The sequence below is a fragment of the Cnephaeus nilssonii genome, assembly GCF_951640355.1.
Source record: "Cnephaeus nilssonii genome assembly, chromosome: 17".
Taxonomy (NCBI): Eukaryota; Metazoa; Chordata; class Mammalia; order Chiroptera; family Vespertilionidae; genus Cnephaeus; species Cnephaeus nilssonii.
Genome location: NC_137088.1, coordinates 7,933,089 through 7,951,555, shown reverse-complemented (window position 1 = coordinate 7,951,555; position 18,467 = coordinate 7,933,089). Strand labels below are relative to the sequence as shown.

The 18,467-nt window shown below is 50.7% G+C and overlaps 1 protein-coding gene across 4 annotated transcripts in view; it reads left to right on the top strand.

Moving 5' to 3' along the window:
- The window catches only part of ULK4 (unc-51 like kinase 4), a 263,268-nt gene that overhangs the window by 84,900 nt on the left and 159,901 nt on the right, over window positions 1-18,467 (top strand). For 3 of the 4 annotated variants that reach the window (XM_079795342.1, XM_079795339.1, XM_079795340.1), the window contains one exon: window positions 13,592-13,684. The exons of the other annotated variant lie outside the window; for it this stretch is intronic. In XM_079795342.1, the coding sequence (XP_079651468.1) occupies window positions 13,592-13,684 (93 nt within the window). The remainder of the gene's footprint in view (window positions 1-13,591; window positions 13,685-18,467) is intronic. 4 annotated transcript variants of the gene reach the window in all.

Below are 18,467 nucleotides of genomic sequence, written 5' to 3'. Positions count from 1 at the left end.
AGGGTTCCTGTTTTATGTGTTTGAGTTGGGATGACTATGTATTTCCTTCACTGTGCATCCTCACCTTTTCTAGAGATGAGGAATTAAAGAGGAAAATACAGATGTGAGCCACATGACAATTCAGGAACAAGAGTGATGTTAGACGACCTCAGGTGTCACTAAGCAACTTGAAATGCACTTTGGCTAATAGCATGGGATTCATTGGGATGTGGTGTGGGGTACTTCCAAAGCTGTAGATGGATTCTGATGCGAAGCGCAGGTCTTGCTCTGCATTTCATTCTCTAAGCCTCAGTTTCCTCATCTGTAGAATGGGATAATAGTACCTAACTCAGGAAATGATTAAACAGGATATTTCTTTTAAGACACTTTGTACAGTGTGTGGGACATAGTACCCTCTTGACAGATGTTTAGCACTATTGATATTATTATTAGGTCCATTATTAGAATCTCTCATATGCAGATTGTAATGGTACAATAATAGCCATAGTACGTACTTCACCGAAGTGAGGTGCCATGAAATGTATAATGCTGACTGCTTGCCTGGCAGATACAGAGAGGGCTCAATCAGTGTTATGTACAGTTTTTAAAAATGAAAGATAATGTATTCATTTAACTTTAACTCTGGAAAACTGGAAGCCCTGGCAAGAAGTTTGGTTTTTGAAGATAACTCTTGGTAATTGTAAGTTTAGAATCGCTAATAATGGAAAGCTCGTGTTCTTTAGTATGTAAATATAATGGCTTACAATTACGAAGTTTCTAGTTTATAGGAACTCTATGGCATCTGCTTCAATTTGGAAAATGTTGTAGCCCCTTATCTGCAAGGGATAGATATGTTCCAAGACCCCCGGGAGATGCCTGAGACTGAGGATAGCCCCGAACCCCAATCCACTCCTTCAACTCTGTCAGAAACGCGCAGCAGCTTCTTCATTGGCGGACGCAGCCTCTCCGGCAGCTTTTATACTTCCCAGTCCACGCCTGTTCCTGTGTCTGTACAACCATCCTTCAGTGCAGTAACTGGCTGCTGTCATTCATCTCAGGGGATCCCTTGCTGATACAGGCTCAATACTTCCTGGTGCAAATTGTTGCCATCCATCAGAACATGTTTTCTATGTGTGTCTTCCACCCCCAAATTTTTCCCTCTTTTAAAAAAAAAAAGGTTTTTTTTTTTTTTAATTTATTTCAGAGAGGAAGGGAAAGTATGGGAGAAATATAAATGATGAGAGAGAATCATCAATGGGATGCCAATGGGGATCAAACCTACAACCCGGGCGTGTGCCCTGACTATGAATTGAACCATGAATGACCTCCTGGTTCGCAGGTCGACGCTCAACCGCTGAGCCACACCGGCAGGCACCTTTTCCCTCTTAACTAAGCACTTACCACCCCTGTGGCTGTAACGTTTGCAGTTGGAGGTGCGACTGCCAAAACAGGCACGAATTTCTCGTTCTTTCTTCCCAATTTCATGGATAGAAGATTTGTTGTTACCATAGCTCTTAGCAGCCACAGCAAATGATTTTTTTTTTTCTTTCCTGACTCAGTCGAGAACTTTGACCTTTTTACACTTAAAGGAAGCGCTTTATGGTTTCTCTGTGCCATGTCCCAGTTGCCAGCATCTCCCGCGCTGTGGGGCCATTGTTAGTAACATAAGGCTTTCTTGAGTACGGGCACTGCCATACTGTGACAGTCAGCCTGATGACAGAGGTGGCCACTAAGTGACTGACAGGTGGGGAGACTGCACGGAGTGGATGCTCGGGACAAAGTGGGATTCACGTTTCTGGTGCAAGAATTTGTTATGCTACTCAGAACGGCACACAAATTAACACTTCAGTATTACTTCGGGGATTTTTCATGTAATATTTTCAGCCGCAGATGACCACAGATGACTGGAAACTGTGGATAAGGGGGGGACTACTGTAGGTATACTACTGTCAGTACTTTTAATTTTATTAACATTTTGATCCTTTTTTGACCTGAACACTTTGGATAAAGCCAAGGCGACAGGCTTTTCATGGCCCCCACTTTTTTACAGGAGAGTGTTGTATTAGTTCAGAGTATTTTATTTGCAAATAATAACACTGGACTGTAACTGGGAAAATAATTATTTACTCACTGAGAAGTCCAGGGCATCACATAAAGCTGGATTCGGGGGTTTGAGTTCATTTCTGCAGAACCGTGTGTGTCTCCATCGCTCCGTCTGCCCACTCCTGCGTGGCTTTGCTCTCAAAGAGGTTCCTTCTTGCTGGGAAACGGCTCCTGGGCGCTGATCCCAGGGAAAGAGGGGATGTCTTTTCTATTAGCTCGGGCAAAATTTTAAGGAAGGATAACAATTTAATCTTGTTAAAGACCATGTAATACCTGTGTTCAAGGTGCTTATCAGAACTGTTGTGTGATGTGAATGAAAACTCAGTGGTAAGAATAAATACCTTATTAAACTAAATATTAGATATGGTTCTCAGAGAAACAGAACAAATAGGATGCACACACACACACACACACACACACAAACACACACACACACACACACACACACACATATATATATATAAAGAGAGAGAGAGAGAGAGAGAGAGAGAGATCTCTATTGTATGGAATTGGCTCACTTGCTTATGAAGGCTGAGAAGTCCCAATCTGAGTCTAAGGCCCGAGACCCAGAAAAGCCTTTGGTGTAAGGCCCAGTCTGAAGGCTGGCAGGCTGGACACCCAAGAAGAGCTGGTGTTTCAAGTCCAAAGGCAGCAAAAGACCAGGGTCCCAGCAGGAGGCAGTGGGAGCAGCAGGAGTTCCCTCGTCCTCAGCCTTTTTGCTCTCTTTAGGTCTTCCGTGTAATTGGTGAGGACCACCCACGTTAGGGAGAGCCACTGCTTCCCTGGTCTGCTGACTCACACATTAATCTCCCCAGGAACACCCGGGACACACCCAGAGTGACGTCTGACCCACCGTCTGGGTATCCTGCGACCCGGTCAGGTTGACATCACCGTACCTATCATAAATACCATGCATGACTCTATAAACTATGAGTTAACATCAAAGACCCATTACCTCTTCTCAGTGTGCATGCTTTGCTTTCTAAAGAGATGAACTTTAGTTACAAGTATTTGTGCCTTTTGTGCGTAGAGGATTATACTACCATTGATAGGGAGGTGGTATTTGAGTTATGAAACCTGGGTGTGATTGGATAGAAAGCGAGTGGGCACCCCAGGAAAGAATGGGGGAAGCCAGGAGGTGGAAGAGGCAGAGGAGTTGGCAGCAAGCTGACCAGCTTCTTTCCAGCAGAGACTGCACGTGAGAGTTGCGTGATATGAGCTTGGGAGAGAATGTTCCCTCTCTCCACCGGCCCATTTGATATTCATGGACACTAATTGAATGTGTCTTATTTCATTGGCATATTTCTCGTTGCTGGAATATAATAGTGACCAGGACAGGCCCAGCCACTGCCTTTATGGAATGTACTGTCGGGTAGAGCCAAATATTTCAGACATTAGTAATAATTTTTTTAACCGAAGGAGTTTGTAAGTCATGCAAATAAAAATGTTACTTAAGTATAAATTGAATAAGTATCGAGGCCGCCTTTATTCACCGTGGGCTTCCTCGATGTTCATCAGCCTGCCTGGGGACACGTGTCTTCTGGGACATTTTACGTGCTTCCTGTTCCTCTGCTTGTGAGTTTCTCAGTTCACACATTTAACTTTCCACAGCTCAGCGTTTCTAAAAATTAGATGACCTTCGGATACTCTTTCCCGTGGGCTATCTATTAACATCCCCCGGAACTCTAGTGTTCCTTTGATCACAATTTTGAAATGCTACTCCAGGGCATTTCCAAGGAAAGGATGCTCACCATCGAAACTTTAACTTTGGCTTGTCAGTATTCACTGATGTGAACACGCTCAGTGGCTTACATCAACATCTGTTTGTTAAGTCACGCTCCTGAGGCCAGAGGCCCACAGATCCCGTGGGACTTGGTTCTCTGCTGCGGAGCTCACGCTGCCTAAACCAGGTGTCTGTCCACTAGGACGAGTCCTGGTCTGAAGCCTGGGAGAAATCTGCTTCCCAGCTCATTCAGGTTGGTGGCTCAATGGTTCCTTGCAGTTTGTGTTAGTTTCGTAGGGCTGCAGTAACAAATGACCCCACATGGACTGGCTTAAAGCAGCAGAAAAGTACTCTTTCCCCGTTCAGGAGATCAGAAGTTTGGCATCAGTGTGTCAGCAGAGTGGTTACTTCTGGAGAGTGTGACCTAGAATCTACGCCTCTCTCCTGGCTTCTGAAGCTGCCCGTCATCCTTGGTTTATGGCAGCGTCACCCCAGTCTCTGCCTCAGTCCTCACTTGACCTTCTCCTCTGTGTGTCTGTCTCAGATTTGCCTCTGCCTTTCTCTTATTAGGATATCTGTCATTATATTTGAGGTCTACCCTAAATCCAGGATGATCTTATCTTGAGATCCTTAACTACATGCAAAGACCTTTTCTCCAAATAGGGTTACATTCACAGGTCCTGGGTTAGGACTCAGATATGCCATTTGTTCTGTTTCTCTGAGACCATTATCCCATCCAGTACTTTAAAAAAAAAAATTATTGTTGAAAGTATTACATGTGTTCCCTTTCCCCCCCCATTGACTTTTTCTAGCCCCCCTCTGCCCCCCACCCCAGGCCTTTACCACCCTGTTGTCAGTGTCCATAGGATATGCATAAATGCATCCAAGTTCTTTGGTTGATCACTTCCCATCCACCCACCCTCCCCACCTTCCTTCTGAGATTCTGCAGTCTTCCTACCCAGTACTTAGTTGTGGAACAGAAGTCCTTGTTCTGTGCTGTCTTATGTTCCTTTAGGGGTCTTCTCACGTGGCCCCTTCCTTTTCAGGTCAGCAAGAGTTTGCCAAACCTCCCTCATATTTGCAATTTCTCTCTCCTGCCTCCAGCTTGAGGAAACTATGCATGTTAAAGTTGGTGATGTTGGTCATTGGTGATTAATCTGAGTCTTGATTTGAATATATTCATATTCACGACTTGGCCCTGTCCTCACTTCCTCCTCCTCCCCTTCCTTCTTTCAGTTTCTCCTCTTCTCTTCAAGATAGTTGGAGTGCCAATAATATATCTGAGTTATCTGTATGAACAATGAGGAAAAGTTTGTTTTCTGGGAAGAAAGAGAACCATACATTCTCAGAAAATTACCATGACGTTGTCTTCAGCAGGGAGAAGGATTTAATTTTAAAGGTTCATGCCGAAGAGAACAGGCAATCTTTAATGGAACTTAAGCCCAGAGTGACCTTATTAATTAAAATTGGCACCTCTCAGAAGTTTAATATCAAAGTCATTATCAGTGAAATCTTAGTGCTGAAGCAGTCTTTTGCTGACTGTTTGAACATTTTTGGGGGGTTTGAGGGGGTTTGTTACATAAGGGAGGGTATTTCTCTTGCAATATTTAACTGTGAATTGGACTGGGTTCCTCACTCAGGAGACACACCATTGTTATTTTGGGGAAGAGGAAATTTTAATATTCCTACAAATGTAAGTAATATAATTTGTACTACGTTGTGTGATTATGCATATGATGTTTGAAGTCCTTTCCCCCACCCCCTTCCCTCCTTTCTTTCTTAGTTAATTCATTCAATAAATATACATATATTGAGTACTATTGTGAGCAAGGTCGAATTCCTGCCTCTCACTGAGCTTACGTTCCAGGGGTAAGACAAAGCAGTAAACACATAAATATAGAGGATGATTTCAGTTCATTGTGAGAGCTGTGAAGAAAAAGAGAACCGAGTAAGGGGACAGAGAGCAACAGTAAGGCGAACAAGGGAGGGGCTGTGTTCGGTAGGACAGTCAGGGAAGGCCTTAAGCCAGGTGGCAGCCGTGGGAAACATTGGCTGTGCAGTTTGCCTTTGGTGACTGGAACCACTTCGCCAACGAGGGTTTTAGTGTTCATCTTTCTTTGAGTGTTTTGTATTGAAAAGAGATCATGCTGATATAAATGTGCTAATAATGTTTTTTTATGACAATATGGCATTCAGCATTTCCCTCCTAGGGAAAATGAGCACTGTCTTTCCCTTTTATTATTCTCCGGTGGCCTGTACAATTATCAGCGCCATAATGACTCCATAAACGGCTAAGGCTTTGTTTTTCAGAATCTGAGAATCATGTTTCTTACAGATGAGAATTGTCTTACCCTTTCGATGGCAACACACTGTAGGGTTGTTTATCTGCCTCTGGAATAATGTCCAGCAAAAGTCATGCATTTGGTTTCTATGCTGGTGGGTCAAGGGACATTCAATGGTTCTATATTGCATCCCTTAACTACAAGTATTCTATGTCAACATAGGCATGAACTTGGCTGTCTTTGATGGCAATCAGAGTAGTCGGGAGTATTTCATTTTTAGCCTTTCCTTAGGAAATTTTTTTTTTGTAGATAAAATTTAAGTCAGATATTTTTACACCAGAAAGAAGCATCATAATGTTATCTAGAGAATTAGGATGCTAGAATTATTCTGATCGGGATGAAAGAATATCCTTATTAACTCCAAATTATCCAAATTTGTAAACCTTGATTGTTGATTTTTTGAAGTTGTTTCTCTTAGCCTTTCATACCTTTATAATGAAAATTTGCTCTTGAGTTTATTGAAGAGTTCAGAAGAGATGAGGGCTTATGTCTGAAGTAAAATTTAATACTTTGAAGTCGTATCTATCTCTTCACTTTAAACAATCTATCTATCTATCTATCTATCTATCTATCTATCTATCTATCTATCTATCTAATCTATCAGTCTTTCTACCCACAAGTCTATTTCTCCATCCACTTATGTATCCATTTAACTACTGATATACTTAAATACCTATGCATTTGTGCAAGACAGCAGTGTGATATAGAACTCAGGCTACATAAAATCACAAGACAGGGAAGATATCAAAATATTGACTACTAAATTGATTTATACCCACTCTCATTTTATAAAATTTTGGAGTTGACTCCATATTACCTACTTTGAATTTTGGAGAAGACTCTACAGAAAATGCCCCAAAGAGTAAGCTATCTACCCCTTCCTTACAGCCATCCAGGGGAACGCCTCGGCCTTTCCCAAAGGTAGAGGCCACCTCCTCTCTATCTAACCCACACATCTCCAGCCGCTCTTTAGGCCTCAGCTCCATCTTGCATGCTGTTAGATATACATTTGATCACACTGCCTTCTTCATCATTCCCTTGCTCAGAAACCTTTACATGTATAGGTTGTAGAAAGTAACTGTAGCAGCCCGAGTCAGTTTGGCTCAGTGGGTAGAGCGTTGGCCTGCAGACTGAGGGTTCTGGGATTGATTCCGGTCAAGGGCATGTATCTCGGTCGCAGGCTCCCGGCCCTGGTCAGGCATGTGAAGGCAACCAATCGATGTGTCTCTTACATCGGTGTATCTCTCTGTCTCTCCCTCTCCCTTCCACTCTCTCTAGAAATCAATGGAAAAAATATCCTCAAATGAGGATTAAAAGAAACAAATCCCCAAGCAAACAAAAGAAGAAAGTAACATGAACATACTTACGCAGCCATCCAAGACACTCAAGTATTTTGCTTCTTGTCTACCATTTCATGCCAACATCTGCCTGCTCCCCTACGTTTTCTCCATCTCTGGTGAGGTTTACTTAGTGCTTCTTATAAATTTCTCCTTAGAACTCCCTACTCCCAGATATCATATTGGGAATATCTATATCTGTCTCTCTATCATCTATCTATTATCTAGGTAAAAGTGTTTATATAACATAACTTTATTGACTATCTTGTAATCTACTTACCCCTACATTTATAAATGCACTGGAAATCATTTAAACAACTCCCAGTTCCTGATCATCTAGGCTTTCCCAGTGTTTCACTACTAAAGAGATGGCTACAAAGACCATTTTCAGCACTGCATCTTTGGGTGCAGACTTACTCATTTTGTTGAATGTCTGGGGGTAGAGTCACTGTGTTAAAAATTAAGCACATGGTAAGGGTTTTGAATATGTTTTGGCAAATTATTTTCAACGATGACGACCAGCTTGCGCGACCAGCATTTCTTTGTGAAATGACCCGTGTTGCTCTTCCTTGTCAGCTGGACTCGCATTCATTCCTTCAGGTGTTAGTGAGCTGATCATTTCCACTCCCCATGCTTTTTGGCCACTGATACTCTTCTTAGTTGGATTTTGTCCTCTTTTCTGGTGGGATACTTATTGGTTTGCAATAACTCTTTATATATTAAGAATATCAGCTTTTTCTTTTACCAACATTCTGCAAAAAGTTTTTCCCTCTTTTGATTTATTTATGGTGGTTTGCCATTGAGAAATATGTAGTATTTAAAAACTTGCCCTGAAAAAGCAAGTTTTTTTATTCACTTCTCATTTGTTGTGATGTTATAGAGGTCTTCTCACCCAAGAAAATGTGAATATTTACGCATTGTAAATATTTACAGATTTACACAGTTTTTGCTTAGGTTTTTTTATTTATTGCCAATGCACTTTTATAAGATATGGCCTGACCGTTCTTTCCCACTCCCTTTCTAAGATTACTTTCTTGTCCGGTGTTTGCCACCTTTCTTTCCTTTTAATTTATATTGTATTCTTGATCTCTCCCTTTGGGTAATAATTATCATGGTTTTGCAAAGTACTTTAGTTTTTTATTTAGAATCTTCCTCATTGTATTTCCCCTAGAGTTTCTTGGATAATCTGGACTCACTCTTTCCCCCCAAATTCTGAGTCCACTTCATGGAGATGTGAAACGTGAGTCTGTGGCTTGATCCCAACAGAGTGGATCCTTATGACACGGTGCTTCCGCCCGACCTCCGGGCCCCCCACCACCCAGCAAAACAGGTTCTTCTTTCTACGTGGCCAATTCTTGGGCTTCGTCCCCAGAACAGCTTCTCAGTAATTCCGAGTTATCCACACAGGCGGTGTCCGTTTCCTGCCGCCTGCCCAACTGGGCGCTGGTTGCTCCAGGTACTTGACAAGATAGGAAAGAGTCCCTCCCTTGGGTCCCTGCAGGTGACTTTCGGACGCTTCCTCTCCGTCGGGGTAGATGTGAGTTTAGGATGCATGGCTTGTCCTGCCTGGGCTCCAGCTGTTTGGGACCTAGCAAAGGCCCTTGGTTTGGGGAGGACCCTAAAAGTGGGAGAGTGGGGTCTGGGCCACCACCTGGACAGCGTGCTCTGATGTGGACGGTCTCTCACTCTGGCCGGGCCCATGCCCTTGGAGTCCTCCTCTCCAGGGCCGGTCTGTCAGGTGGGCAGCGTCTCGCTGGCCACCCTCCTGCGAAGCCCTTCCAGGAGCCCTGGCTTATCTTTGTTTTGTGTCTGTTTTCCTGCCAAGTGGCATTCAGAAGAGCGCGAGGTCCAATTATTACCAGTTCAGCTGCTTTATCTCTCCTTGGAAGACAAACTTAATAAATCACAGCATCGTTTTGGCTAGTTCTTGCTGCCTGTTACAAACCTTTCTTTGATTAAAATACATTCAAAATACTCAATATTTGTATTTGGAACATGTCTGCTGTGAATTTTACCCTTCATTTTCTAAAGGGAGAAAAACAGCAATATTCTTTGCAAAAATTCTCATGCACAGGCTGGTATAGACCTCCTTCTTCCCTCCTGTTTCAAGGTTAGGTAACCTCACACAACCTCAACACATTTGTCTTTCAGTCAGTAATGTTTCCTCAGTGTTTTTCTTTTTTTAAAAAATATATTTTTATTGATATCAGAGAGGAAGGGAGAGGGGGGGGAGAGAGAGAAACATCAATGATGAAAGAGAATCATTGATCAGTTGCCTCCTGCACGCCCCTACTGGGGATTGAGCCTGCAACGAGGCATGTGCCCTGACTGGGAATCCAACCGTGACCTCCTTGTTCATAGGCCAATGCTCAACCACTGAGCCACACCAGCTGGGCTCATCAGTGTTTTTAAATTTAGATTCTACATGTCCTAGTTAAGACTTTTAGAATATTTACATGTTTCAGTGCTATTGAGATTTCCTCTAGTATGTGTCTCACTAGTTGTCCATATTTTACATTTGTCACGCAGGCATGTCAGAAGCTTTTAAAAGTTCCTGGGCTTGTGGTCTTTTCCTGGGGATTCAGCGAAGTCTGGGAGTGGGGGTGGGGAGTTGTTTATCTGGGGTGTGTGAGTTTCTCACCCCCATTTCAGGTGAAATTCTCCAGCTGACAGTTTCTAAACCCTGGGAAGCAGTAGGAGAGCTCATTCTTCTCTCTCATTAATGCCTCCCTTTCAACCAGTCCTCAGTTTCCCTGTGAAGGATGTGTGTCCGGAAGGATTGGGTTAGCAGATGTGGGGTGTTCGAATCCTGCACATTATAAAGAAACTGGCCCTCGACCGCCATCTGGGAGATAACTTTTGAGGCTCTGGAATGTCCTGCCCGATAAGAGGGTCTCGGTGTCCTCGGGGCCTGGAATCCAGTCAGATACCTTCCATCGGCAGTGTAAATTACAGCCGGCCTCGGCCACACCGTGTCAGGGCACCTCCAGAGGGGCTGGAGAGAGTAACTGGTAGCCACACCGGCGCCCCAGGCCCCTGTGACCCCTAATAAAACCCTGGACACAGTGCTCCAGGGCGCTGTCCTGGCCGCCAGGAGACCATGCGCGTTGTCACACTTGGTTGCTGGGAGGAGTAAGCCCTGCCCACACCACTCCACTGCGAGGGGCCAGCGGGAAGCTTGTGCCTGGGCCCTCTCGGACTCCACCCTGTGCGCCTCTCACTTGGCTGATTTGGTGGAATCCTGTCACTGTGGTTCGCCCCTCTCCGGAGCATCACAGCGCTTCTGGGTTCTGGGAGTCCTAGCAAGTCATCGAACCAGAAGGTAGTCTTCGGTACTGCCAACCTAGGATTTATTTATTTATAATTTATTTTTATTGATTTCAGAGTGGAAGGGAGAGGGGAGAGAGAGATAGAAACATCAGTGAGAGAGAATCATTGATCGGCTGTCTCCTACACGCCCCACACTGGGGATCGAGCCTGCAACCCAGGCATGTGCCCTGACCGGGAATTGAACCATAACCTCCTGGTTCATAGGTTGACGCCTCAACCACTGAGCCAGGCTGGCCAGGCAGGGCTTTGTATTTTGTAAGACTATTCCAGAAAGGAAAAAATGATTTCTCTCTAGTATGCTGAGTTGTTCCTTTTTAAAAAAAAGTTCAATTCAGATGTCAAGTGTATTTTATCACTTCTAAAAAAGTTTCTTTGATTTTTGTTTTATTCATGTGATAAAATGTATTGTTTTTCCTAAATTTGACTTTTTTTCATTTCTAAAATTAATTATGCTTGGTTAATTACACGGTTCTCCTTTGATTTCTTAATATTTTGTTTATGACTTGGTTATGAATGATCTGGTATTTTGTGTTTCATCTGTCCGACATGGGCACATCTTTTCATTGCCATAATTTTGAAATATAAGAAGACTTTCTAAAACATGGTTCTTCCCACTTCCCTAAGCAGAGCCGTCCCCAGCTGAACTTTTTCTTGACCCACTGCCCCTGGGCCCCTGCAGGCACCGGCAGCAGTTTCCTCTGCGCCCGATGCCCCGTCCGCTGTGTGGAGCCCGGGTTTGCTCTGGTTTTTCCTGGGCGTTCAAGCCCTGGCGGTAACGCTCAGGCTGCCTTGCTGCACCGGTCCCTCGCCTCCCGTTACTGGGCCCCTTTTTAATGGCTGTGGCTCAGGGGCTGCTTAACTAGGCTTGTTAGACAACGATTTTCAACGCGAGAGTGAACAGGCTGTGAGTGAGCCGGGGGCCCATTCTCTCCAGGAGCAGCATCTGCTTCATGTCATGGGTTTTTAAAGGTACATTTTGGTTTTTCTGGAGATAGTTAGCTGCCTCTAGCTGTTGGTGGTTCCAGATAGTTAAGTCATAGTTGATGGGTTAGTTAGTTTGTTCATCTGTATGGTCATCTGTCCATCTGTCCGGCCATCCACCCATCCATCCGTCCATCCATTCATCCAACACTTAAGCATCTGCATGGAGCTGTCCACGGGGCAGCTGAACCTAACTAGGTCCACACCGCATGTGAACCAGCCTCTGCCCAGTGAGTAACATGGGCGCGCAGTCCCAGCCTTGCTGAGGGAACTCTCAATGACGAACTTTTGAGTCGATTCTCTCTGGCAATGATTTTCATTTCAGATTTTTCAGTTTTAATAAGAATGCTGTGGGGAGAGTTAACACAGCAGCCGGAGACTGCCATCCTTCTCCAGGCCTGCGTGCAGGACGGCCCACGGCTGGCATCTGAGAGGTGACTCTCGGGGTGCTCCCAGTGACCGTTCACCTGCCAGGCTAGTCGACGGTGCCCACACTGGGCAAACAGCATGGTTTATGGTGAACCCCTGCTTTCCTGTGGGCGTCTGGGCTTTTGATACTTGTTAGACAGAGGTTGCCTCCGTGACCAGCCCCCAATAAAAACCTTGGTCACTGGAGACTCTACTGGGCTTCCTTGGACAGAAACATCTCTCTCTCTCTCTCTCTCTCTCTCTCTCTCTCTCTCTCTCTCACACACACACACACACACACACACACACACCACACATGCATGCACATACACGTACACATGTGCTGCATTTTTGTGGCTAGGAAGAGGGAGTGCTCCGTGTCACCCCTCGTGGGAGAGGGAGAGCCCCTGGAGGTCTATGCCCAGCATCCCCCAGACCCCGCCTGCGCCTTCTCCCTCCAGACCCCGCCTGCGCCTTCTCCCTCCAGACCCCGCTGCGCCTTCTCCCTCAGACTCAGCTGTGCGTCCTTGCTGCGCTGCTACACAGTAGCCCCGTTACCTGTGGTGTCACCTTCCACACGTTCAGTTACCCTTGGGCGACCAGGGTCCGAAAATATTAAAGGGCAAATTCCAGGGTAAACAATGACAGGTCTTAGGTGGCGTGCCGTCCTGAGCAGTGTGATGACGTCTTGCACTGTCCCCGGGGATGCGAATCTCCCTTTGTCCAGCACATTGCTCTCTACACGCTGCCTGCCCGTTAGTCACTTAGTGACCGTGGGTTAGCAGGCGGACTCTCGCTGTATCGTGGTGCCCATGTTCACGTCACCCTGGTCTTCTTCCTTAATGATGGCCCCACAGAGTGTGGGCAGTGCTGCTGGCAGTTTGGATGTGCCAAAGAGAAGCCACAGACGGTGTATATGTATGTATAGGAAACAACCATAGTATGTACAGGGCTCAGTAGTGTGTGCCGCTTCAGGCATCCCCAGGGGGTCTTGGAACATACCCGCCTTGGGTGAGGGGGCTAATGTACTAAATCTTCATCCTGAATCTGACCGTATGGGAGTCTTGTGAGTCCCGTAGCAAATCTCTGAGTGTGCAGGTCGCCTTGGGGACCGCTGGCCCAGATGCCTAATGTTAAAGTTCCCTGCTGTGTGGGCAGCTCAATCCTAATGGCCCCAAGTGGATTGTCTCATTGAACTTCCCACAACACTGGGAGGCGGGCAGTGTCCTCGTCCCCTTGGCCAGCGCAGGCCCGGGAGCCCGGACCTTTATTTCGGCTTCTGTGCTCTGTCAGACGTGTGCACCTGGCAGCATCTTGTTTCTGTTGCGGAGAGGAGAGTCTCAGGGAGGAACATTGCTGAGCGCTTCTCCCATCACCTGTCCTTCCAGGTACGAGCACATCCTCACGGAGCCTGGCCCGGTCCCGGCCTACGCCCTGAAGCTGCTGGTGGCGATGACCGCGCACAGCCCCGCCTTCACCAGGTACAGACCCCGGGTCTTTCTCTCGCTTCGCATCTACGTGATGCACTTACGTGTTCTGCAAATGTTAAAGATGAGGAGATTCTGCAAGTCTAGCATTTGAGTTGCCAGAGTGGTAATTTTTCATGTTTTATGGTTTGTAATGTCTGTCACTTATTCTGTTTGGGGTCTTGTCATCTCTTTATCCCCTATTGGAGTTGGCATCCTGTGGCATTTTTGATGCTTTAAAATTATAAATTCTTTAAAGAGAAAAAACTAACACATAATCCTCTTTAAAATGTCAATTGTTGCCTCATATTGTATTGAACAGTTTATTAAATCGCTGCGGTATTTGCAGACTATTACTTTCCACCATGGTATGTAGTTGACAACGCTTGTGGTAAGTAATGGGGAGCTTTTGCCTTTATTGAAGATACTGTGTGTAATGATGCCAAGTGTTTGGAACTAGTTTCTAGGATAATGGCAACATCTTTCAGTCTCGTGAAGAAGTTCGTTTGAGGGCACCCAGGTCCACAGAGGAGACGAGAAGGGGAGGTACCCTAGCTTTCAAACAAGAAAAGTGGTTGCAGCTGCGTCGGTGACCTATGAGGGCCTGCTGGGTTTAGGGCCATCTGTAGGCGCGGTGCACCTGTCGAGTGGCCAGTTGGTCTTCAGCAGCTAAGGCACTGGGTCCCAGTCACTAGGGCGTCCCTGGTCTGCTCTCCTACCACAGAAAGTACTACACAGTGGTGCGCCCCGTCACTGTGGTCACCTGTGAACAAGAAAGACTGTTTGTAGAGAGAATCCATCCTGGGGGAAGTCTGACCCAAATAGCCTTCCCCGGGGGTGTGCCAGTGCACAGGGGCACAGTATAACTGACTCACAGGGGTACCAGGTGCTGGGGCCCACGGGCCGACTGCAGTGCTGGGCGGAGGCAGCCCTCAGGCCATTTGCTTCTGCTGTGAGCAGCCCCATTCATTTCTGAAGGGCAGCACACAGTAGCACCCTGTTCGTTATCCCTATGCCACGTGGCACACAGATTTCCACCTGGGCAATTAGTTTTTTTAATGAGAAAAAAATTTCAATTAATATTATAGCCGTAGTACACAATTCCATGTAGCAGTTTGAAAGGGCAAGATAAATTTTGAGTACAAAGATACCCGACGAATTTTGTTAACTGAAGTTAATTACTCCCCAACCCCCACTGAGCCACCGCCGCCGCGGCAGGTCTCTTTCTGGAGTCCCCGTTCTGTTCCGGGGCCTTCTCTCGTGAAGCTGGATGTTAATGTCGGAGTTGTCCCGTCTCAGTTTTGAGTGCGGCTCCAGAGGTCAAGAGCAGAGCAGCTTTCCAAACTGGTTTATTTATATTTCTCACAGCATTGTGCGAGAGGTCAGGTTGTCTTTAAAAAAGTGTTTTTTTTGTTTTTTTGTTTTTTTGTTTTTTTTTTTAATTTCTTTATTAAGGTGTCACATATTTGTCCTCATCCCCCCATTCCCATCCCACACCCCTCCCCTTGGATGCCCCAACCCTCTGTTGAACTTAAGCATTGGTTAGGCTCATATGCATGCACACAAGACCTTTGGTTGATCTTTCCCCCCTCCCCCCACCCTCCCCTATCCTCCCTCTGAGGCCCGATAGTCCCATCGATGCCTCCTTGTTTCTGGTTCTGTTCTTGTTCATCAGTCTATGTTGTTCATCATTTCCCCTAGATGAGCGAAATCATGTGTCACTAGAGATATACTTATAAGAATTGAATGTGCGACGAGCAATAATAGTTATGCTGACAGGCAAATGAATCAGTCTGTAGTGAGTTTCTTTCTGGACCAACAGTTCTTTTGAGACCCAATATCAATGTCCACCAGTTCCCTATGAGAACATGTCGGCACTGACCCCTCAGCTCTGGATGGTGGACAAATGGTGGTAATGCCGGTCCGACTCCCTCTGGTTTGGTCTCGGCCGGACCCAGGGGCACTGATTCACCCGGATCCAGGGGCCCACGGCCTCACCCGGACCCGGGGCCAGGCTCACCCGGATCCAGGGGCCCACGGCCTCACCCGGACCCGGGGCCAGGCTCACCCGGATCCAGGGACCCATGGCCTCACCCGGACCCGGGGCCAGGCTCACCCGGATCCAGGGGCCCACGGCCTCACCCGGACCCGGGGCCAGGCTCACCCGGATCCAGGGGCCCACGGCCCCCCCCGGACCCGGGGCCAGGCCCACCCGGATCCAGGGGCCCGCGGCCCCCCCCGGACCCGGGGCCAGGCCCACCCGGATCAGGGGCACGCGGCCCCACCCGGACCCGGGGCCAGGCTCACCCGAATCCAGGGGCCCGCGGCCTCACCCGGACCCGGGGCCAGGCCCACCCGGATCCAGGGGCCCGCGGCCCCACCCGGACCCGGGGCCAGGCCCACCCGGATCCAGGGGCCCGCGGCCTCACCCGGACCCGGGACCCAGGCTCACCCGGATCCAGGGGCCCACGGCCTCACCCGGACCCGGGACCCAGGCTCACCCGGATCCAGGAGCCCACGGTCTCACCCGGACCCGGGGCCAGGCCCACCCGGATCCAGGGGCCCACGGCCCCACCCGGACCCGGGGCCAGGCCCACCCGGATCCAGGGGCCCACGGCCCCACCCGGACCCGGGACCCAGGCTCACCCGGATCCAGGGGCCCACGGCCTCACCCGGACCCGGGGCCAGGCCCACCCGGATCCAGGGGCCCGCGGCCTCACCCGGACCCGGGGCCAGGCTCACCCGGACCCGGGACCCAAGCTCACCCGGAGCCAGGGGCCCACGGCCTCACCCGGACCCGGGACCCAAGCTCACCCGGAGCCAGGGGCCCGCGGCCTCACCCGGACCCGGGGCCAGGCTCACCCGGATCCAGGGGCCCGCGGCCTCACCCGGACCCGGGACCTTGGCTCACCCGGATCCAGGGGCCCGCGGCCTCACCCGGACCCGGGACCCAGGCTCACCCGGATCCAGGGGCCCGCGGCCTCACCCGGACCCGGGGCCAGGCTCACACGGATCCAGGGCCCCGCGGCCTCACCCGGACCCGGGGCCAGGCTCACCCGGATCCAGGGACCCGCGGCCTCACCCGGACCCGGGACCCAGGCTCACCCGGATCCAGGGGCCCACGGCCTCACCCGGACCCGGGGCCAGGCTCACCCGGACCCGGGACCCAAGCTCACCCGGAGCCAGGGGCCCACGGCCTCACCCGGACCCGGGACCCAAGCTCACCCGGAGCCAGGGGCCCGCGGCCTCACCCGGACCCGGGGCCAGGCTCACCCGGATCCAGGGGCCCGCGGCCTCACCCGGACCCGGGACCCTGGCTCACCCGGATCCAGGGGCCCGCGGCCTCACCCGGACCCGGGACCAGGCTCACCCGGATCCAGGGGCCCGCGGCCTCACCCGGACCCGGGACCCAGGCTCACCCGGGTCCAGGGGCCCGCGGCCTCACCCGGACCCGGGACCCAGGCTCACCCGGGTCCAGGGGCCCGCGGCCTCACCCGGACCCGGGACCCAGGCTCACCCGGATCCAGGGGCCCGCGGCCTCACCCGGACCCGGGACCCGGACCCGGGACCCAGGCTCACCCGGATCCAGGGGCCCGCGGCCTCACCCGGACCCGGGACCCAGGCTCACCCGGATCCAGGGGCCCGCGGCCTCACCCGGACCCGGGGCCAGGCTCACCCGGATCCAGGGGCCCGCGGCCTCACCCGGACCCGGGGTCCAGGCTCACCCGGATCCAGGGGCCCGCGGCCTCACCCGGACCCTTGGCCCAGGCTCACCCGGATCCAGGGGCCCGCGGCCTCACCCGGACCCGGGGCCAGGCTCACCCGGACCCGGGACCCAAGCTCACCCGGAGCCAGGGGCCCACGGCCTCACCCGGACCCGGGACCCAAGCTCACCCGGAGCCAGGGGCCCGTGGCCTCACCCGGACCCGGGGCCAGGCTCACCCGGATCCAGGGGCCCGCGGCCTCACCCGGACCCGGGACCCAGGCTCACCCGGATCCAGGGGCCCGCGGCCTCACCCGGACCCGGGACCCAGGCTCACCCTGATCCAGGGGCCCGCGGCCTCGCCCGGACCCGGGGCCCAGGCTCACCCGGATCCAGGGGCCCGCGGCCTCGCCCGGGCCCGGGGCCCAGGCTCACCCGGATCCAGGGGCCCGCGGCCTCGCCCGGGCCCGGGGCCCAGGCTCACCCGGATCCAGGGGCCCGCGGCCTCGCCCGGGCCCGGGGCCCAGGCTCACCCGGATCCAGGGGCCCGCGGCCTCGCCCGGGCCCGGGGCCCAGGCTCACCCGGATCCAGGGGCCCAGGCTCACCCGGATCCAGGGGCCCGCGGCTTCGCCTGGACCCGGGACCCAGGCTCACCCGGATCCAGGGGCGCATGGCCTCGCCCGGATCCAGGGGCACGTGGCCTCACCCGGACCCGGGGCCCAGCCTCACCCTGACCCAGTTCCCAGCCTCACCCGGACCCAGGGGCACGCGGCTTCACCCGGATCCGGGACCCAGCGGAGTTTCGTCTTCTTGATCCCAATTCCTGTTGGTCAATTCCCTCTCAGCAATTCCTTAGGCCATTTTCTCAGAGTTCCAGGGCAGCCACCGCAGAACTCGTTGGGCGGCGGGCTCGGCAAAGCTCCGGTGTGCCCGGTGCGCGGCGGCGGGCTGGTCCGGGGTGGCTGCGTCGGCCCTTGGCTCTGCAGCGGTGGCCTGTCGCCGAGCGTGCGCACCTGGCCGCTTCCGGGGCGTTGAGATTCTTGAAGGACTCGGAGGTCAGCAAGCGCGTAGTCTCCCGCCCCATGTCTCCCAGG